This window comes from Sardina pilchardus, chromosome 13 (assembly GCF_963854185.1).
Source record: "Sardina pilchardus chromosome 13, fSarPil1.1, whole genome shotgun sequence".
Taxonomy (NCBI): Eukaryota; Metazoa; Chordata; class Actinopteri; order Clupeiformes; family Clupeidae; genus Sardina; species Sardina pilchardus.
In genome coordinates this window covers 3,705,534-3,727,573 of record NC_085006.1, presented here as the reverse complement: position 1 = coordinate 3,727,573, position 22,040 = coordinate 3,705,534, and the positions used below count along the sequence as shown (strand labels likewise).

The following is a 22,040-nucleotide window of genomic DNA, read 5'->3' as shown; positions in this document are numbered from 1 at the left end:
ATGGGAATGACAGGTGTACAAAAAACAGGGCACAGGATCAAGTATATAGAATGATGAGTAGGAGTACATAATGGAACTATCCTCATTAAAACAATTTACTGAAAATACAGTTTACTGAAATACTACAAAAGTATTTCGTTGATATCTTACCTGCAGTCTAAGCAGGTAATCAACCGTGCAGATAATGATGTTGATGGTTGTTGTGCTACCAGTCTGGGTACGGAGATAATTCTGGAAATCTGTCAAGGTATTATTTCAGAAAAATAAAGAGTGCATCAAGGAGAAGACAATCTGAACCCTATTTTGCAGAAATTTCTCAAAGTTGGCAAATTCAAAATAAATGAGTATTGTTGCACTTCCTTAACCTACATACAATAACTCTCAGACGTACCATTATTGTGACCTTCACACAGCAGCTGGAGGAAGCGGAAAAGGTCACAGGTGAACTCTGCGTCCGCCATCACTTTCTCCTCTGGACACAAGTGCAGACGACAACAAGACATGGCATGAGACCTTACAAAAACTGTACTGGGATCAGTGATGACAAGCATATGTGGTTATTACTGTATGGTGTGTTTCAGCATTGGAGACAAAATACATGCGTGTGCTGATTTACAATTTGATAAGAAATCTTAAATCTTAAAACTTGAGTTAAGATTAATTCAAACAATGAATTAAATTGAACAACACAAGTGAAATGAAACAATATCTACTATCTTACTAGAAGAAAGTATTAATTCTGAAATTGGTTGCATGTGTATTAAAAAGGGCGGAAGAGTCAGTGGGAGGGGGGGCACAGGCAGTCAGAGACCCAGTTGGCCAGCACTCTCTCTTGTAGTGACCACCTCTGTCCACCTTACACAGACACTCATACAGCTCTCACACACACACACAGGACAGTCACAATGAAACAAGTGCAGAGACACAGACAACTCAACAGTCGGTGATGAAGGCATGGGGGTGGCATCTCAGCTATGTTTCACAGAACAGACACACAACAGATATACTACAGATATATACGGATAAGAGAACAAGACACACTGAGACGTGACATGACCAACAACACACACATACGATGGAGTACACGTGTTCTTCACATTCACACAGACACAAACACAGACACTTGCTGTACACAAGCACACAGACAGACACACGGACATGCGGAACAGATCTACTGCACTCCACAAACTAGTGTGGCACAGAGAGTAAAGGAGGAGATTGCTGCAGCCGGTGGGGCGTCTGGGGGCATGTTGGGACTGGGGGTTCTAAAGGGAGCACTGAGCATTGTGCAGTCAGCCCAAAGCCTTCTGTAGTCTTGCTCAGTGCAATGGAGGAAAGGATCATTGAACACAGTCCACACAAATAACTCGGATGGTTACAAAAATAATTAGGATGCTTCATATTAATACTTGATGGAAAATGAGCATATCAAAACCTCACACGTTTGGAATAAAATAAGAGATTGAGAAAATTGTTAGTGGCAGAAGTAAACGCTGGAATGTGTTGGAAAAATTAAGAGTGTTACAACACAGGGGGTTAGTGAACTGATACATCGATCAAATATCTACAGTATATCAGAGATCTTCAACAGGGAATCCTCGGTGTTACTGCAGGTGATCCACTAAATTATTTGAGCTGAAATGTTATCTTCTTTCAATTTTTTTTTAAAATTAGGTTTTTATAAATATGATATGAATATATTTACATATACCAATACGTATAATTTGAATGGTTTGCACACACCACATACAAATTACTTTTATACACAACACTGTAAGCCATCCTACACATTATGGTTGGCCCAGGGTAATAAGCAACCCAATTTGATAAGATGTATAATAGAGACTAGTCCATCCATTGTGTCAGCTAAGGAGATAAGGAGTCCTATGCCTGTAAAACGTTGAAGACCTCTGATCTCTAAGAAATGGACAGCATTTAGGATGGAATCTGAAATAAGCATGCTAGCACCAGTGAGAGACTATGTGCTTTAGGTTAAGATGGCTTTTGTCAGATGGAAGTTCCTGTGGTATAGCTCATGATAAAATGAACATCACATCATTGCTTTCGGTGATGTTAATAACACGAAAACAAATGTTTTAAAATAGATGTTACATACTCTAAAATAATGTTAAACATTTTTCCCCAGACACATGCAGTTACATATTTTATATTTGTTTCTAAAATCACTTATGAAAATTATGAAAATTATTATAATTATTATTATTATTATTATTATTATCATTGAAGTAGATGATTACGTAAAAGATGAAGTAGTAGATTACTAGACAAATGAATCACTGATGAAGCAGGTGAGGTACAGTACAGGCCCATCCCTTAACTGGTGCCCTGTAATATGCTTTATATTCCTGTTTCCAAATAACTGTCTACAATACCTGCTGGCTCTGGCCATAAATGGGTCTCATTATTTGAGGGAAGTTTTCAAATAATGTTTGATGGCTTGGCGTATTTGCACAGAAAGAAAGACTATGACAGTTTCTCAGGTGAGGCTGCAATTCATTTCAGGGCTGTGTCTACAGTTCTCTGTGATGTGCTCACAGAGAAGAGTTCAGAGAAAGACGACCAACATGGGGGTCTTTCCTTTGACATGATCTGGCATCAGTCAAGGGTATCTGGAGATACAGTAGATCTGTGACACGGCACTCAAGGCCAAAGAGAGACAGCCCCTTAAGCCACTGCTTGCGCTCAGACACTGGCACGGCACATGGCCAATGTTCAGTCCGAAATGTCCCACTACTTTGGTGGGGTACACAATGTTTTCAGTGTCAAGGTTGCCACTGGGCAACTACGCAGTGACTGAAGGGTTCTCTCTTTGAGTCCTTGACTGCGAAATGAAATGCAGGTAAACTACAGAAAAGACAGAGAACTTGAGATATACAGTAGGTGAGCTGAAAGGAGGAGGAGACAGGGACAGCTGGGACAGGGAGGAGAGAGAGAGATCAAAGACCGGACTTATTTACCACGTTCTAGCTTCATAGCTGAAAACCATGAGAGGGGCGAAATGGGAGGGGGAGGGGGGGTGTAAAAGGGTGGGTGGGCAGGAGTGGCATTGACAGGGAGGGAGAGAGAGACAAAGAGAGCACTGGTGAGTTGGATAATCGCCGTACTTCATCCCAAGACCAGGAGACCAACAATGCTGCGAATGAACATTCAGTCTCACTGATATCTACAAATCTCTCCTTTAGAATCTCTCCTTTAGGTCTTTTAAAATTCCTGCTTTGCACTATGTTGGAAAATGCTGCAAAAGAAACATTTAATTATAAGTTCTACTGAACTTTAACCTTAACATGTCAAAACTTAAATTGTTAAACGAACAATATAGAATATATCAACTTAGTGATATATACAGTACATCTAAGTCTAAGTTCAGATGTCTCAACATGCCATGCTAACATGCATAAAGAGCAGATAAAGTACATGGCACATTCTGACCAATCCCATTTGAGTAAACCGCTACAGTATGTACCCAATGGCAGTGGGTATAAGTGAAGGCAGCATGGCTGTTGTATGGCATAAGAGACACGATGGTGACCGCTGTAGTTCAGAACTGACCTGTTCCCTCTTCAGACACCATTCCAAGCCCTTCTGCCTTGTTCTGTCTCTCAAAAGCATTCAGGTCCAAAACACTAGAAACACACAAAAGCACTGCATTTAGATCTGCGTTGTGTGCATGTGTGTGTGTGTGTGTGTGTGTGTGTGTGTGTCTAAAGAGTGTAACTCACCTGCAGGTCTGCATGAGTGCCTGCAGGCTCAGGAAGAAGCCCACATCCTTTTTGTCCTTCAGGTAATCCAACATTCTCTAGTGTTGTAGGGAACAGAGCAAAAGAGAGGAGAGTTGAAGTCCCCGATGCTGCCTGGAGCTCTATGGAGTTGGTGCTTTGAAAGAGTCCACATGAGCTGTGCCAGTAATACTCACAGTCTGAACATCACTGTTGCCTCCATTGAGGATTGAGATGCCAAGTTTGAGAGTAGAGGACACCATGACTCCCGTCTCACCTGAGGACAAGGAACAAAGACATCAGCAATCACAACATGGATGCATGATGCTCTGTGTTGACCGTGTGTGTGAGAGAGCTGAGCTGCTCTGTGTGTGTGTGTGTGTGTGTGTGTGTGTGTGTGTGTGTGTGGATAGAGATAGATACTTTATTGATCCCCAAGGGTGAGCTGAGCTGGTCTGTGTGTGTGGTGTGAGAGCTGAGCTCCTCTGTGTGTGTGTGTGAGAGAGAGCTGAGCTGCTCTGTGTGTGTGTGTGTGTGTGTGTGTACCTTTGCACGCGCTGATCATCTGCAGCACCATCTCTGCCCCTCCGCGGTCGTGCAGGCGTGACTGCTGGTACAACAGCCTCTGCTTCTCCATCTCTTTCTCCTACACCAGGGGAGCAGACGGACAAAGTTGTGACCAGGCTAACGGCACCAGCACACCCTCCACTACGCATTCACTCACATCAGTCACTCTCTAACACACACACACACACACACACACACACACACACACACACACACACATTCACATCTACACCATTATCTTATTATCTTATTATAGTAAAATATGCTACGCTGTAGGCTGTTTTGGCAACTAAACATTTGTTTCATTCACTTGTAGTGTAAATGGAGACATATACCATGCCTAGCAGTTCAATTCAATGTATTACTTAATAACTCAATCATCTATTGAAGCCTCTGCTACCTCACACTCATTGTCATCTGAGCCACAAGCACACTTCCAGTCGTACTGCCATACATACATCAGTACCCTCAAATTCAGTCACACAATCAGCTCTCACTCTTTCTCAAAGAAGTGAGTTGTATTAGTTCTGACGACTTCATACCAATTCCTCACGTTTGCCCACCTGAAGCAAACGTTAGACTACAGCAAACAGCCCTACTCTCCCTAGCCCCTTCAGGTGTTGCACTTATTCCACTCTCTTCAGCTGGGTGCTGCTCTTTCTTAGAGGTCCCTGGCCCGTCAGAGACAACATGCCCGTCTGAAGGGTAGGACTTAAGAAAGGCTCCTTTCTACTCATGACTACTGTACATTCCAGTCTCTGTCCCGTGTGGAGAGCTTTCAGAGCTTTTTTTTCAGGGTCTTGGAGAGGGTCCCGTGGTGTGTTATATTTGCTAAATTGGGTATCTAGTAAAGTGGCACACAATCATAACATCCTGTTGGAAAAACACATGTTATGCAAGACCCACCCACAATGCATGCTTAGAGACTAAACCCACCAAAAGCACCCGAGCCTTTCTACCCACCCACTCCCACCCCTCCCACCCACCCTGTGGGGCTGGCCATGTATGATGAAAGGTGTCGAGATGAGGTCACTCCACTTACAGAGGCTCTTTGTGATCTGCATCTGTGTGGCGCCTGGGTGTAAGTGCGTGTCTGTTTGTGTGTGTGTCTGTGTGTGTGCGGTGATGTTTATGTTACGCAAATGTTGTTTTGTTTTTGACAGGGGACATCTGTCTGACACTGTGCAGGCTTTTACTGTAGTCCTGGGTGAGTACAGAGAGGGTCTGGTCCAGATTCAGACAGACACGAGGTTAATGAGGAGCTAGGACACATCAGTCAAACTCCAGGAGCATTGAGGTGGAGCTGGTTAAGGAGGTGAGTAAGAGTAACATGGTGCAAATCCCTGTGGGGGAGCAATCATAGGGCCCACAGGGACACGACGGCCACACACCACAACCGCCACAACGTTAATCACATTAGCATCTAATGGGACTGCATACAGATTTGCATATGTGTGTACAGTACATGAAACATGTGAACATGTACCATACACACACACACACTCAATATTTTGTAGCTTCCGTATTATAAGTGAATATATTCTTAGAGGGTAACAATGTTCTAAAATACATGGTGAAACTGTGTATCAGTATATCTGCATTGTGAGGCTACTGACAATGACAATACTGACAATAGATACAAAAAAATTGTTTATAGTTGCTATGACACAGTTTCACCATAAAAATGATCAATGTTCAAATGATCAGTTATTGTACATTGTGAACAAAGGTCAACTTTATGTCCTATTCGGCCATACAACTACTGTATGCATTTTTAGGACTTTGGATATAGAAAAATATTAAAGAAAATATGAAAATTTGTCAGTAAATTAACTGCAACGTCACACAAAAACTGACTGAGAGCAAAATGAACTTATTAATTATTAAGGTGACATGGTTAGGATTTCTGTTCTAGAGGGGTTTTTTTGCACCATCTCTCTGCACTCGCTCAAGTCATGCGATTTAGACGTTAGACGTTTTAGACAGATATATGACACTGAGATAGAGATTGCATGGCAGAGACCAGCAAATGAATGCACAAGTCAGACCACCACAGAGGGAGAACAGAGAGGACTGGAGTCAGTGAGACAGACAGGACGAAGGAAGGAAAGAGAGAGAGAGAGAGAGAGATGCACAAACAAAGCATGAGAGACAGAGAGAGAGAGAGGAAGAAAGAAAGAGAGAGAGAGACTGTAGAAGAGTAGAGGGGGCTGATCTAGGAGCTGGGGGGTGTGCAGGTGCAGGTGCGGAGCGGAGCAGTGTGGGCTCTTGTGGTTTGCGGTGGTGCGCTGCTGTTCTGGTGCAGGTGTCTCCCCTGTCCCCAGCCCCAGGCTCCCCCATACCATCTCTGTCTGTCGCACCTCAAAGGCTTGCTCCTCTCCCCCCTCCTCAACCTCTTCGTCCTCCTCACCAATGTGGCAGCTCTGTGGGAAACACACACGGCGCAAGACTCTCACTCAAACACGCTCGAAACAAACACAATTCACAATGACCCACAGAGACAACAAGTACTGTTAATAAAACATTAAAGAAACTCACCTTTGCCATAATATCGGCATATGCCATGTATAGATGATCTACATCAAGTTTGCTGTAAGGAACGCCACAAGAGACTGCTGTGAGTATAATGACATTTAGGATGCTGAGAAGTAAAAGAGAGAGAGAGAGAGAGAGAGAGAGAGAGGGAGAGAGAGAGAGAGAGAGAGAGAGAGAGAGAGAGAGAGAGAGAGAGAGGGAGAGAGAGACGGCCTCACGTTTTCTCGGTGAGAGCAGTGCGGCTGAAATGCAGAATCAGCTGGTGCAGGGGGTCGGGCTTGGCCTCTGTCTCCTCCTCTTCTTCCTCCTCCACCTCCATTGCTTTCTGCAAATGTCAACCAACACAACACAGACACAGACGCTTCGCACTGAGCAGGTTGATGTGACTTGTGTGAGAGCATTCTTCAAGAGCAGACTCATTCCCCATGTGCAGCTGAAGCTGTTTCAAGGAAGGACTGGCTCTAAAGAGCTATTGCATTAAGATGCATCTGACATCTGATGGATGCAGGCAATATGCATCGTAAAGACACAGCATGGAGTAGAAACCAAAAACACTGTCCCACATCCTCACCGACAGATCATCTATCATCCTGTCCTCAAACGAGTAGCCTTCAGTCATGATCCAGTTACGCTTATACCCATCCAGGAACATGTTGGAGGCCCTGTGTCTGCAAACAAGCCCAAGGAACCAGACATCATTCATCTATAACATCTGCATAACATCACAGCGCTGACTCTGTGCCGCCTCAGTGTAGTGATTGGTGAGGTGTGGAGGCGTACCTGGGCACATTGTAGAGTGGGGTCATCCTAAAGCAGGCCACCACAGCTCTGCGCCTCTGTTTAGACAGCAGCTTGTGCCACACCATCTTCTTGGACTTAAACGGATGCTCCGTCTGTAAGGTTCACAAGATGGACACACAGTGCAGGTAGGCTCAGACGGATGCCAATATGGCTGCCCAGTTGCCTGGTATGTTTATAAATTCATGTCATTATATGACTTAAGGAGTGCACTTGGCAGTGGAGAGGGGGCATTTCTTACCACTTCAATATGGTAGAGAACAGCAGACACTTCCTGTACTCTTTTCACCACCTTCTCTGGATCCTCAGCATCCTCTGCCTTACCAGAGGTCTCTTTGTATAGAGCCATCTGCCAGCGCATAGACGGGTCCTCAACCTGCACAAGTGAAAGAGGAAAAAAAGGTGGCCTTGGTCAGTCGTTGGTCATAGCATTCAGAATTCACCACTTGAGAGAAAAGGCAACAACCAACAGCCCCAGTCTGTCCTGGTGCTCCTCTGCTCACCTTGCCCTGGAGGTGCAGGTTGTCCTGCAGGAACTCCCTCACCTCCTCGTCTGTGTCTTTCTGTTGGGAGACACGCAAACACAGTGTTGTGAAAACCATTCAAACATCATCATTTCTGCCAAACATTCCTACTTAAACTGTTAAACCACTGTGCACTTGTGTGCTATTCTATTTTGGTGGTACATTACCAGAGAGTAACGGATTTTGGCCAGGTTAATGAGCTCCTGGTCTGCAGGTGAGCACATGTTGAGGCCGATAGGGAGCAGCTTCTTCAGAGCAGCTACAATGAGAGAGGTCTGTACAGAGTAGCGGTCCCCGCGCTTCTTCTTCTTGGCGCGCTCCTGATCGGAGCCTCCACTCTGTTCAAAAGACAGTATCGTCAGACTGCACCATGGCCACCGTTGCTAAGGCCCAGGTACCTTTCAAAACCTCAGGAAGCGGAGACTGAGAGGAAAAATTGCTGTCAATAGCTTCACTTGATGTGTGTACCTACCACTATGGGTCATGGTTTGGTAACACTGACTTTAAATCACTAGATGACCACTCAATAGTGCAGGGAATATACACTAATATGCACTCATATGCACTAGATGCCTTGATCCACAGGTGAAATGATTAATGATTTTAACTCAAACTAAATAAAGAGAAGGTAATGTGAGTAGTTGAAGGTCAACACTAAATGGATAGTATTACATAATTAACATTAACGGATAGTATTACATTATTAACACTAATGGATAGTATTACAGAATTAACACTAATGTACTACAGAATTAACTAGGATAGTGATGTCTAATGAATAATTATCCTTTCTACTGATGAAAAATGAAAGAGTTAAACTCAATGTGATAAACTCTTGGAAATAATGAGGAGGCAATTCAAAAGGTAACACTTGAATCTTTCATTATAAAATGAACAATACCATGACATAAAAGCAGGTCACGGCAGATGCCATATTGTGTCGTAAGTTGTCATGTCAGTCTAGGGCTACTGGCTAGTGATATAACTGTGTCATGTTAATGCACAGCTTATACTGTGCACAGTCATCATAACAAATTATAAAATACTATCATGACACTGTCATATCATAGGCTACTGACGGGCATGACAACTGATGACAAGATGTAGCACATGCCATGATGTGTCTAACATTTTATGCCACTCTTATAATGGATTATTCATATTAAGTATTACCATTGGGTAAAGGTCAGATATATGACATTATAAGTGATTAAGTCCAATTAACTCTGACAGAGTAAAACACCATGCTTGGAAGGCAAGCAAACACTAAAATCTATTGCCACAAACAGAGTGACATTATGTTCCAGTCACGCATGGTGTCTCAAAAGTGCAGCTCTGGCCTAGAAGTGTTAGCACTAGTCACACTAAAACCAAATGGTGCTGCATGAACTAGGATGGAAATACTAGGCGATTAAATCATGTATTTCAACTGAAAACACACAATGCAGCTCCGCGGTTAGTAATGCAATGATGTTGGCAGTTAGGTGCCCCCCAACCCCTCAGTGACCTGGTCCATCCCCCCTGAGCTGCCCTCCTCTATCTCCCTCCACATCACTCAGGCCCACTCACACCCCATAATCGTCACATCACCACCTGTGCGCCCTGCAGAGCTGATCATCACTGACTGTTGTCTACTCCCATGATGTCGCCCCTGTGGAGGACACAGCGTGAGGAGACAACAGGTGGCCTTACAGTAATGATCAACCCATGGCCTACTGTATGAGACGGATCAGTGGATGTTGAGGTGCTTCATGTGCGGTGCGGGTGACATAAGGAAACTGGGCACAGTAAGGTCACATCCCTGATTCAGTCAGGAACCACCCGTCTGAAAGCTCATGCTAACTGCTGTGAACAGGGAATCATCCTCAACATCAGTGTGAGCACACAACACATCTGTAGGGTGTATGATTAAGGAAGTGCACAGGGTTAAGGAAGGTCAGGATTAGCTAAGAAGTGTCATGAAAAGTGCTATGCAGGTAATGTGTGTATCATTTTCTTCATACTACATTACCCAAAACATTTAACTTTTCCCACCAATTCCTAGGAAATGAACTGAGTTTGTTTGAGAGGGGGGATGAGGATCAAGGCCAGACAACATAACTAACAGAAGATGCGTCAAAAAGACAAAAAGATTAAGGGCATCCTTCAACAGCTCTGTTCATCTCATCATCTAAACACAATCAACCAAACAGAACACAGACATGACTGCAGAGTAGAAGAGAAGTCTGTGAAGACCTGAAACAAACAAGACCCAACTGTGAGCAAACCCATCCAACTGGAGCGCCAGACAATGGGACTCTGGCCCAGCAGAGAAAGCTCATGTGCTGGGCCGAGTGTCATGCGCCTGGCCTGTGGTTTCTACAGCGAGAGCTTTCATCAAACTGCCTCAAAGCCCCTCACACACTGGCACTTACACATGTGGCTCTCCTTGATACATGCTAACCCTGCAGTCATTTTAGGATCTATGAGATACATATGTGCATGCTTGTTTATTTATGTAGTACATTTTCTGGCAACTCTTTTTTTATTATTATTGTGAAAGAGCACATTGGAGAATGTGTGTCTGTTTGTTTTGAGTGTGTTTTGATGGTCTATGTGTGTGCCTTTGAGGTAATAAGTGTGCGTATGGTCATGCCAGTGTGTGTGGGAGTTTGATGAAAAGCCTCTCTGGTGGTGCCATGCGGTCAGCACAGCTTTCGTGCAGGAAGGTGTTCTAACCTCTCCATCCCCCGCCTAGAGGCCCCGACATCCACACCGAGACAGAGCACAGAGAGAGACAAGTTTGTTAACATCCGTCCTGTTCAGCTGGAGAGAGTCCTGTAGCTGCACTCATGCTTTTGACTTCATAAACATCAAAAACCTTATTTTTTTTAACAGATATCTACACCTTATATTATCATTATACAGAGGAGAGAGAAAAGTCAGGCAGTCATATAACAACGTTCTTATACTGTATATCATAATATTGTTCTCTGTCTATGTTGAAGCACAAGAGTGTCCTTGAGTGGACAGTTCTACCACATGACTGTGGCTAATCGCTCACCTTGCTCATCTTGCTCTTGCTGTCTGCTGTGAGGAAAGACATGTTGTTGATCTCGTTCATCACAACAAAGTTTTGCTCCTCTCTTTTGAAATTCTGTAGATCAAAAGAAACACAAGAGGCCGTTTCACTAAATGATAGTAGTCTAATAAAACAAACATGTTTGTGATATGATGTTATTTCATGAAAAAGATATACCCTAGATTATTGGAAAGAAAGAAATGGACACTCACGTGAGACTTTGACCAGAAGATGAAAACCTCTCCGACCATCCTGAAAAGATCCTCGGCATCAGGGTCGGGATTAGTCAACCATCTGGCCCTGATTTACAAACGCCAAAGAAAAAGTCATCAGAATAGGGAAGAACAGAGCAGACACAGGGGAGAGTAGGCTGCTTCAGCACTGTCCACATTGCAGTGCTGAGTAACATGCCCTAAATGAACTAAATAAAACAGCACGCTTCAGACCATGCATTTTAGATGGTCAAAACAGGGCCCCAAAAGGCCAAAGAGCAATGATGGGGAGCAGTACCTGTTGTTGTCTACATATCGGATGAGCAGCGGGTAGAGAGCGTACAGGTCTCTGCAGAGCACAGCAAACTCGTCTCTGATGGTGCTGCCCTCATCGTCCACCTCACTCTTGCCCTCCATGCGCAGGTGATCCTCCTCGGCCACCACCTTCCCACACCTCTTCTTCAGCTTCTCCATGGTGGGGATGAAGTGGGATTTGAGCATCTCAGGTTTGGCTCGGCTCACGATGGGCTGAGTGAACACTAGGAGCAAAAGGGACGTGCTCACACAGACGCCTCACAACCCTGCTGTCACCGTCACCACAGAGACCACAGGAACAACAAGCTGGCCATGCGTTTTTCAGAAGAAAAAAACCCCAATATATCCCCAATACCTGATCATTCTAAACCACCCCAGTGACTATTCCACCCTCCTTCTCTTCTCTCTCCTTCTACCTACCGGCCAATCTCTTCATCCAGGAGGCCTCGTCAATACCCAGGTTGTTGACCACAATCTTCATGATGCTACCCAGCAGCTGGTTGAGCTGGTCAGAGGTAACGTCAGTGCAGAGCTGACCGTCCAGCTCAGGGTAATTCTCCGGGCCTCTCTCCCACCAGCGGGGCAGGTAGTTGCAGAGCATGGGCAGTGTGATCTCAATGACGTGGGGCATCTCTGTGTAGCGAGCCCCAGACTCGGCCAGGTCTCCAATCTCCTTCATCAGGATGTCCAGCTCAGGGATATCCGGACACAGCTCCTGGACCTCATTGGGCAGGCCCAGAACTAGCAGAGAAAGAAAGAGACGAAGTAGAGACCAATGAAAACCAGGACACAAATGTCTTCGGCAGACCAAGCTGAGCTTCATAAAGGGGATCTACTGACTGGCTCTTTCTCTTGGTGTCTTGGTGGTGTACACTGAGTATCCATTGAACTCATTGAGATGGGACTCCAGGTACGCGACAGGCATGGCTGCAGCCAGGTGAGCCAGACACTCGCCAAGAGCTGGTCTTTGCCTGGAGAGAGAGGAGCACAACAGGCTGTGTGGAGACTCTGGACCTCAGAACAGAAGCTGCTCTCACATGCGATGTCTCGTACTCACTGTTCTGCGTGGGAAGTCTTGACCGTGCCAATTGAATAGATACTGCACAAGAGGCGATAGCAAGATATCTGCAGATCATCCACTGTATGAGCAGGTAACAGAGAGGCAGATGGAACGTTAAGCATGCATCATTCGGCACAGGACATTCATTAAATTAGCATGCACAAATATATGCAGATACACACAAATGACATCGTCTCCAAACTGATGCTGGGCGATGTGGTCAAACAGGGAGGTCAGCACAGGCAGCAGGGCAATGGTGGTGTAGTTGATGTTCTGGGATACACCTTTCACCTGGACAAGGAGACGGAGGTGGGAGGAGGTCACACTATGAGCCAGGGGAACAGTAAGGGCGGAGGAGCAGAACTGGAGCAGAATAGCCGAGGCTGACCCACCTGGTTGCGGCTGGACACTTTGCCTAGTTTCAGATTCTCCACCATCTTCTCTATGTCGTCAGCGGCACTCTCAAAGAATGAGCGCAATCCTGCCTTCACAATCTCAGGCCCCGACTTCATCACAGTCCTGAGGACAGTCAAGAAAATCAAAAATGTACAGTGGGACAGAATTAGATACTATGACTTTTACACACCAGTTCATTATTTTTACCCACTTTTTTACCCCTAATCTTTACCATTTACAATGTCTATCATTTACTTATAGTGGCTACATATTCCAATAACACATCCTTATCTTCTATCTAACTGTCTTTTCTACGTCACTCCTGTAATCATGTACGTATTGTGCTTGTGAGAGTTACCATAGCTTCATGCACATCATTCCATGAGCAACTCAGATGCACTCATGAATCTCCAAGTACATTTTGATGTGACATCTCAACAACCTTGTTCCATGTTTAAATTATGTAATACAGTATATCACTGAAAAAAGTGTAGCCTGACGACCAAAGATTGAATATGTAGCGAGAGGCTAACAGAGATTCTGATTATATCCATCTCCTTTAGCTTGCTGATAAATTTCCAAGATGGCTTCCATTTACATGCCTCTGCGGTTCACTGTAGTTGTGGTTATGTTGGGAGATAAAACACAATATTAAATGTAAATTTACAGTAGGCCTAAATTTACTGGCAACTTTAGTTGCCAGCAATACTGTAAATTCATCATTACAGTTTTACTGTAGAAATACATTATCAACTAGATGTGACTTGAAGCAAATGAGTGAGAACTGTATTTTTGTGGGTATGTATTTACCGCTTCTCTGTACCCACAGTCCACACACATCCATTACTTGTTAGAAACGCTAGCATGTAACAAGCAACAAAAGCAGAGAGAAGCTAGATTTGTCCATCCTACGGTATCAAAGAATCGGCTATATGAAATATGAGAAAAACATGAATACATCTTCTATGACAACCAATGTATGTTTTGTCCAAAGTATTCCTTTGAGGCAAGATACCTACATGAACATACATTCACATGGTTGGTATGTCTGCTTCTACTTGGCTGTGTAAGAGCTGTAAACAATTGTGTGATGACCCAGATCTTACCTTGCATCAAGAGACCTTGCCAGGATATGAAGGCAGTTGACCACGGCGGCTGCATCCGTTCCTGCAAATGATACATACGATGACACTAGCAATACAGCACTAATTCCATCCAGAATGTTCCACAGTGTCACTCATATGGAAGATACAGTAGCATGTGTACTCACTTTATAAACTAAATGCTATTAATGCATTAACAGATTTGGACCTATGGAATGGACAACTCTGAATATATTGAATAAAACAAATAATGCAATCTTAGATCTTGAATGATCTGATTACATGTCTATTCTCTCAGAATTGTAAGTTAGGCAAAACATGGTGGGTTAGCAGTGAATGACACACTGGGCACACACTAACACAGAACATCTAAAGCACAACGTTAGCGAGGAAAGAACAGCTATTTCCACTCATGAACTCACAAGAGGGTCAGCTGTTATCTAGGCTAGGCTAGGCTAGGCTAGGCAGGGATATCAACTGAGGGATGTGCACTGATTTTGTGTATTCCAAGTCATTCTGAACATCAGACCAGTGCTACTGGTGACAAGCAGAGACAAGTGTGATAACTGAGACAGAGGTGCATAATAGTTTCTGAGTTTGCAGGTTTCTGTTGCTATAACAAAGGGGCTTCTGTAGTTGCTACTTCGCTTCAGGGATGTCTCTGCTCTGAATTATTTTTAGCCGCGACCTGCTGAAGAACATTGACTGCTCTAGAGATGGTGAGTTAGAGGGAGTGGGTGTCCAATGTATGCTGCACTGCCCATATCACAATTACAACATCACTGTTTTTCGCACCTTGCAAATGGGTTGCTGATAAATAGTTAATTCCAAGGCAATTTTTCTTCCAAGGGTCTAACATTGGTTCATCCAAATAATCCACCAGCCACCACACATGATCTTATGACCTGTGTGTATACCCAATTGGATTTGGATTTGTTTCCTCCTGGCAAATCATGCCTTGGAGTATACCCATGAAAATAAGATAGCATTATTCTTTCCCACATTACTGTAATAATATATATTTTTTACTTCTTTTCCATCTCAGTCAATTATTTTTGCATCAGTGTGGGGAACACTATAGCAGCAACTTAAGGCATGCCTGCGTTGGGCTTTAGTAGGCCTTAGATAAACTGAAAGAGACCGCACACTCTTTTTCCCATGCCAGGTTCAGACTGAAGCCTTTTTCAAGTTTTGTAACTTTAGTAGGCTACATGAGCAAAAATGTACTAATAATAATACTGTATATGAAATGACTCTTTCTGATCATCATTATCGTATTAGCATCAAACGCATCATATCTATTAGCGTGATCACATTTCAGGAGATTTGCACTCTGTGAAAAAAGCAAGAGTACAAGACACTGCAAAAAAGCAAGGCAAAGGCACAGAGAGTCAGCGTGTGAGTGAGAGGACACAAGAGAGTAGACATTCAGATGAAAAGGGAAGGAGAGAAGTGGAGAGGAGAGAAGTGGAGAGGAGAGGAGAGGAGAGCAAAGGAAACCAAAAGAGAGCAGAGCGATGCCAAAGGAAAAGCACTGGCATCAGCCACCCATGCAGGTCTCTTACCAAAAAGGTTAACTCTGTGCCTCACCAGAGCAGCCAACTTACAGAAGATACTGAGGAGGACCAGGAGGAGGAGTGGCAGGAGGAGGACAAGGGGAGGGAGGAGGAGAGGGGAGGAATGGAAAAAGGGTAGGGGTGAAATTCAGGCCAGGGAAGAGGAGAAAGTAAAACCAGAGGTCTAGTCAAAGAGGAGCAAGGGAGAGAGTCTGATGGAGAGACATGAGGAGGAGGTCTTGGGGAGAGAGTTACAGGAGGAGGACTGGACAGGATAGAGGGCATTCAGCTTCGGACAAGATTTCACTTTCAACAGAGGAACTGGCTCTTGGAAAATATCAGCATAACTGGTCAAAACCTATGAGTTGCCATCAACCATTCCTTTTCATAGACAGAATGCATACTACCGTCTTCGGAAAAATACATTATTGACAATAAAAGCAAGAACAATTTACATAATAATTACATGCTACATTTTGCTCATAAAATAATAATAATTATAAAAAAATGAAATGTTATGCACTAAACTGAGAGCAAAGAATGATTTCATGAGACATAGTATATTCTGTCTATGAAAGCCAGACAAAAGGTAACATCATAAAATAATTTGACATAAACTAGAAAACACATTTTATCAAATGTATCACAGATACTTGTATACTAGTCAAATCATATCACCTAAACCATTGCAACACATTTTAATACTAATACCCATGTGAAATAGACTGCTACAGATGGATGAAAAAGGTGACAAAACAGTTACCTGGCAATCATCTCTTTCTCTTTGTTAGAGGCATGACCTCCGCTGCCAAGGATCTTGGCAGGGGTGGAGAGGAAGTAGAGGCAGTGGTTCTTAAAGTACTGGTTGACTAAAGGCAACAGGATCTAGAGGAGCAGCAAAGAGAAGCTTAGAATCCCAAATGTGTCAATAGGTAGGTGGATTCAACAAGACATGTTTCTACCTGAGGCAGAAAAACAGGATTGAACAGGATGAATGTGGTTCTGGTTAAAAAGTGTATACTTTGGCATATAAATGGAAGGGTTATTCAGGCCCAATCACACCTTTGCAAAGAATTTGATCTCCTGTTCATGGGGTGATTTCTCCACTCTGCCACTGCTCACGACAGCCTCTGAAAAAGAGAAATGGAACAAATCAACAAACCTGATTTTGGGATCACATATTGTGCACTGTGCACTGTTCCCAGAGTTAAGATGGAGTAGAGAAGTAGAGAGAAAAGAAATGATTAAAAAATAAACCAACTAAACTGTACCTAAATGAGCAATAAACTCTTGGGCAATTTCCATCCATTTCAGAAGCTTCTGCAGAAAACCATAGACAAAGCGTTTCTCAATAGAAGAGATCTCCTGCTCCATGTCTTTCAAACCTCTGCAAACAAAACAATGACATACGGATGGTGAGGGAGTGTATGTACAGTATGACCCATGTTATAGGTTTTCTCCAAGTACATTCTTAAGTTACCTGGTGACAGCATAGCCATTGAGCTGAAGGAACTTGAGCAGATCCTGGGCCTTCTCACGATCGCGGGCTTTCTCCTTGGCCGTCAGGGTATCATAAGGCACAAGCAGAGGATGGCTGCCACCCCCTAAACAAATCCAACTCCTTTACTCAAACTGAACCAATTCATACCAGTGTGTACAACCATTTGTCATTTGTCCATTTGTCCACTGACCTTTGGCTTGGAGTTCCATTTTCTTCTTTCTGCCCCAGGTGTTGTGATAGTTCTCAGCCAACTGCTCAGCCATGGACTACAGAGGCACCAAAAGAGACGGGCTTAGACAAGTGTACTCATGGTCACATTTTGATTCCCTCCACATAAAGTTCTCCAAAGTTTTTCTGGGATACACATATGGAATTTGCATTACCTGAAGTTCCCTGGAGAGTGCCATGCCAAGTAAATCTATAGGCTGTGGGTTGTATCCATGGCTGGGGTCATAGGTTGCCTGTAAAAATAATCAGGGTAATTAAAAAAAAAAATTGAGTTTAAAACACATAATCCAAATGCACTGCACAATATGTCTTATTGTTGTACTTGTCAGGCCACTGTTGAGATTCTAAATGGTACCTGTGCTGTATGGGACACCTTCCTGGTGGAGGCTTTCTTCTCCACCTCCTCCTCACCCTCCCTGGCCTTCTCTATTGTCCACTCCCACGCAAGCATAGCTTTAACGGACTCTTTGATGGGCCAGCGGTAGATCTCTTTATCCTGACAATCATATGACACCACAATTGGATGCAATTTCTCAAATAATATTTGTGAAATATATATTTTTTAATAATATATTTTTTTAAACTAGAATAGAAAAGTAGGTATGCGTACCTTCTCAGAGAACGTCTTGTAAGGTCGCAACATAGGATGTGTCTTGGCATTTTCATCCAACACCTCACCATAACTCCAGTTATTTTGAGCCTGATAGACAAAAAAATTAAAAAGACAATAAACATTGCAGACTTTATCACTAGGCCACAATATTCAGTTACAAAGTCATTTTGCAGAAAATAAATTCTTTATTGTTTCTCACCTTCTCAAAGGCCCACTTGTCATGAGTATGTTCAGCAAATTTGTTGATGAAGGCGTCCAGCCTCTCTGGTATTATGGTGCTGCAATCATTTCAAAATAATGAAATCAGTTCTCCACGCATGATATTATGAGCCACATACGATTCAATCTATATGTAAATGATCCGTGGCTGGTATCACGGTTGTTGATCTAGTCTTCAACCCATACTCACTTTGTGGTCTCCATTGGCCGAGGATCAAAGTTGCCCTCGGCATCAACGGACGCCTTCTTCTCAGTGTGAGAGTAGGCAGCGTCCACATAGTCTGGAGGGATGGCGCCACCAATGGCACAAATGCAGGGCATGGCGATCTTAAAGAGCTCCGCATCAAATTTCTAACGAGAGGAGGAAATCAAATTCATGAAACAGGTATACCAAAACAGTGTTCGTTTGTAAAATGGTCAGTTGACTGAATCTCACCTTGTGTGCTAGGGACTCAAAGATGCCCCAGAAAAGCTTGCGAGAGAGATGCAGCTCCTCCTCAGAGGTGACGCCGAAATTGGCCCATCCGTTTGGCAGGCAGTAATACTTCCAGCAGCGCTCGTAGTGATTGGTCAGCAGCTACGGACAAAACAAAACAGTAGAATTAAGGACAAACACAGGAATGAGATTTGATTCACATTTTAATGAAGAGCAGTTAAAGGACGTTACTGCTCTAACATACCTTAAGGGGCATTTTAGCGTACTCATTAAGGATGGGAACATCAAATACCAATCTCCTCAACAAGTGCTGTAGCATTGATGGCCGTAGGTATCTGTGGAAGGGTTGGACAGAAGTTATATGAGCCCTCAAAGCAATTGGTGAAATGAGCAGAGATGTAATCAGCTTCAAGTGTACTCTCATTCTCCTAATAAACTACGAGCCACTGACTTGCAGAGGGACATGAGGCAGTCCTCGATGACGTCCCTCTGGGCCTTGGTGAGGGCGCGGCCTCGGGACAGCCTGTAGATGGTGTGCAGCATGGAGTCGATCATGATGGCACGGTGGTCAGTGCCCGCAAAGAGTGGGGCACACTTGGTGAGGAGGGGCAGCACAGCTGAGCACAGGTAACGGTTCAGGGCCAAAGCCATCTCCGTGGTGCTGAATGCAGCCTGCGAAGGACATGGAGAGTGCAGTACTCAGAACACGACTCAGAATAGACCAGGCACTCTGAGCGTCTGATAAATGACTTTAAGTACACTAAAATAATCTGGTATATTAATGGACAGTCTAAGCTTCGGTTTTTGAGTTCAACCAGACTTGCCGTGTCTAGTGAAGCACAGGCCCTCATATCAGGCAGGAAGCCGACTTCCAGGACGTGCAACAGGAAGTCCTGGTTTTCGATGCCATAGACTCTGTCCAGGAACAGCACCATGGATGCCTTGTGGTCTGGCACAAAACTGGCTGACATCTTTGGCTCCACAATCTGACCCTCTGGACCACAAGAATTTGAGGTACACATGAAGATGAATGGGGCACATACAGTAGGCGTCAATCAAAATCAGTTTATGAACTAGATACAGTATACCGCATAGTAGTATGGCGCTGACTTGCTATTTACTATTCCAAGAAAATAAATGTCCTACTCCTGAAACTGAAAGTGCCAGTCTTACAGGCATGTGCTGCAGCGGTGGTCATAAGTACACTCTATACTACTCACCTTTTCCGAACGTGGGGATCTGGACAGACAGACTGATAACTCCAACAAGGTCTTCAATGGGAACCAGAGACCTCAGAATTGCCCTGATCCTCAGAGCTTCACCTTTGGCCGACTGAATTAACTGTGGGGCACAAACGACCATCAGTCAACATGTCACTGAGAGCTCTCAGACATCAGGTCAGTCAACCTGACCTCTACATTCTAGATGGACTTACGTGCATCTCTGGAGCACAGCGCCCCAGCAGGTCAATCAGAGCGGAGTAGAAAGACATGATGGCGTTTCCCAGGTGCACCCTGTTCTCCTCCAGCTGTTCACCACCAAACCTGTCAGAGCAGAAAACAAGACAAGAACAGTGGGGCACATTTACAAACACAACAAACTACAGACACATTTTGCAAGTACTGTAGGTGTGCCTTGCTCTGTGAAATAGTCAACAATCCAAGCAGATGAACTGAGCTGTAGCTTACAATGACAGTCCCATACTGACAGTCCTCACTGTCCCATACCAAATTAACCTGTCAACATTAGCACAAAAACCTTTCACACCAAATGATAAATCTAACAGTCAGGGTAGCTACCTTACCCACTCCCCAAACATATTTTGAAAACGTCTCTTACATGAAGCGCCTGTCTTTCTTGATGGTGGGTCCATCCCTGGCCGGATCCTCAGAGATCTTGATGGCCTCTTCAATGGCCGCCAGCAGGCCAGCACCACCCTCACCTCTCAGGGCCGGGCCGAAGCACTCAGGCCGGCGGATGAGGAGTCGGACCACCACATTGGCGTTCTCCTCCACGCTCTCTCCTACGGGACACAAACAGGCAGTCTGCTTCATCAACACTGCTTTCTATGGGCCATAAAGAGTTTCAGTACTTTGTGATAATGCTCCAGCAGTTTTGGAAAAGTGCAAAACACTTACAGTAACCCATTCAAACTACTTGATTTAGAGTATTTCCTGTAGTTTACTGACCATTGACAAAGACAGCGAAACGCAAGAAGTCCAAGTATCTCTCTCCACCAACAGGATTCCAGCCAATATCAGGGTAGCCTTTAGACAACAACATGGGACAGCTCTGCAAGCCGCAACCAGCCAGGTATGTCACAACCTACAAAGTACACATGAGGAGACATTTAAGGAAACATCATAGTTAGATTGTAAATATTTTTAAATCGATAGGTGAATGCATTTCAAGGCGCATCTGTAGTACTGTGACTGACCATTTCCAAGTCTTGCTCCTGCAAAGCCAAGGCCAGTTCATTGTTGTCAATACATGATGCAGCAGCCACATCCAGGGGCGTGGATCCACGCATGCCTGATAACACAAGAGGAGAGGTTTGAAGAGAGTTGCTGATGATCACAATGGGTAGTAAATTCTCTTTGACTCTCACCCATCCCCTCCCCACTAATCTGTGCCGCCATATTGTGTTGCCTGTCACTATGCTCCTCACCTAAGCCGATGCCACTGTTCTGCAGCAGGTAAGAGAGGTGGTCGAACATGGAGCGCTGGTTCTGACGGCTAATGCGACAGAAGTAGCACAGGAAACGACAGCAGTTGGTCACCATTTGAGGGAATCGAATCTCCTGTTATAGCCAGGGAGACAGAAGGAGGAGGTGAGTATTCACTGAAATAACACACAACAACAGCCAAAACTCAACAAGCAACATGAGTGAGCTAACCTTTGAGTCTCCACCACCTCCTAGCACATTGACCATGACTTCCATGACGGTTTCATGCATTCCCAAAGCTCTCATCAGGTTAGGGTGTTGGTAGAACACCTTGTTGTTCATGATGTTTCTGAAAATGAAGAGAAGGTGACAGAGATTCAGCATGAGCTTTGTACAACCAGTATGAAACATTTGGTCTGACTCTGTACAACCACTATAACGCTAACATGCCTACCAACATTTTCCACAGACACATTTCATGTCAGTGAGGCATTCTCAACTATCCACACCTCC

At 44.2% G+C, this 22,040-nt stretch overlaps 1 protein-coding gene across 4 annotated transcripts in view; it reads right to left on the bottom strand.

Annotated features, from left to right (window-relative positions):
- The window catches only part of ryr1b (ryanodine receptor 1b (skeletal)), a 59,116-nt gene that overhangs the window by 11,874 nt on the left and 25,202 nt on the right, over positions 1-22,040 (bottom strand). The window contains exons 41-87 of one of the 4 annotated variants that reach the window (XM_062551691.1): positions 21,759-21,876; positions 21,530-21,662; positions 21,299-21,393; positions 21,051-21,186; positions 20,701-20,884; positions 20,297-20,405; positions 20,082-20,202; positions 19,686-19,855; positions 19,313-19,533; positions 19,106-19,196; positions 18,862-19,002; positions 18,616-18,776; positions 18,406-18,484; positions 18,204-18,293; positions 17,949-18,089; positions 17,749-17,826; positions 17,556-17,631; positions 17,345-17,468; positions 17,136-17,251; positions 16,927-16,994; positions 16,628-16,749; positions 15,874-15,923; positions 14,312-14,372; positions 13,202-13,328; positions 12,992-13,100; positions 12,807-12,888; positions 12,590-12,720; positions 12,170-12,490; positions 11,733-11,973; positions 11,435-11,522; positions 11,205-11,297; positions 10,880-10,894; positions 8,329-8,499; positions 8,141-8,200; positions 7,879-8,013; positions 7,620-7,732; positions 7,411-7,507; positions 7,058-7,164; positions 6,843-6,894; positions 6,647-6,727; positions 4,284-4,383; positions 3,935-4,014; positions 3,741-3,817; positions 3,571-3,644; positions 2,979-2,996; positions 392-472; positions 151-239 (exon numbers count right to left, since the gene is read on the bottom strand). In XM_062551691.1, the coding sequence (XP_062407675.1) occupies positions 151-239; positions 392-472; positions 2,979-2,996; positions 3,571-3,644; positions 3,741-3,817; positions 3,935-4,014; positions 4,284-4,383; positions 6,647-6,727; positions 6,843-6,894; positions 7,058-7,164; positions 7,411-7,507; positions 7,620-7,732; positions 7,879-8,013; positions 8,141-8,200; positions 8,329-8,499; positions 10,880-10,894; positions 11,205-11,297; positions 11,435-11,522; positions 11,733-11,973; positions 12,170-12,490; positions 12,590-12,720; positions 12,807-12,888; positions 12,992-13,100; positions 13,202-13,328; positions 14,312-14,372; positions 15,874-15,923; positions 16,628-16,749; positions 16,927-16,994; positions 17,136-17,251; positions 17,345-17,468; positions 17,556-17,631; positions 17,749-17,826; positions 17,949-18,089; positions 18,204-18,293; positions 18,406-18,484; positions 18,616-18,776; positions 18,862-19,002; positions 19,106-19,196; positions 19,313-19,533; positions 19,686-19,855; positions 20,082-20,202; positions 20,297-20,405; positions 20,701-20,884; positions 21,051-21,186; positions 21,299-21,393; positions 21,530-21,662; positions 21,759-21,876 (5,227 nt within the window). The remainder of the gene's footprint in view (positions 1-150; positions 240-391; positions 473-2,978; positions 2,997-3,570; positions 3,645-3,740; positions 3,818-3,934; positions 4,015-4,283; positions 4,384-6,646; positions 6,728-6,842; positions 6,895-7,057; positions 7,165-7,410; positions 7,508-7,619; positions 7,733-7,878; positions 8,014-8,140; positions 8,201-8,328; positions 8,500-10,879; positions 10,895-11,204; positions 11,298-11,434; positions 11,523-11,732; positions 11,974-12,169; positions 12,491-12,589; positions 12,721-12,806; positions 12,889-12,991; positions 13,101-13,201; positions 13,329-14,311; positions 14,373-15,873; positions 15,924-16,627; positions 16,750-16,926; positions 16,995-17,135; positions 17,252-17,344; positions 17,469-17,555; positions 17,632-17,748; positions 17,827-17,948; positions 18,090-18,203; positions 18,294-18,405; positions 18,485-18,615; positions 18,777-18,861; positions 19,003-19,105; positions 19,197-19,312; positions 19,534-19,685; positions 19,856-20,081; positions 20,203-20,296; positions 20,406-20,700; positions 20,885-21,050; positions 21,187-21,298; positions 21,394-21,529; positions 21,663-21,758; positions 21,877-22,040) is intronic. The other 3 variants (XM_062551693.1, XM_062551692.1, XM_062551694.1) reach the window with 3 other exon arrangements.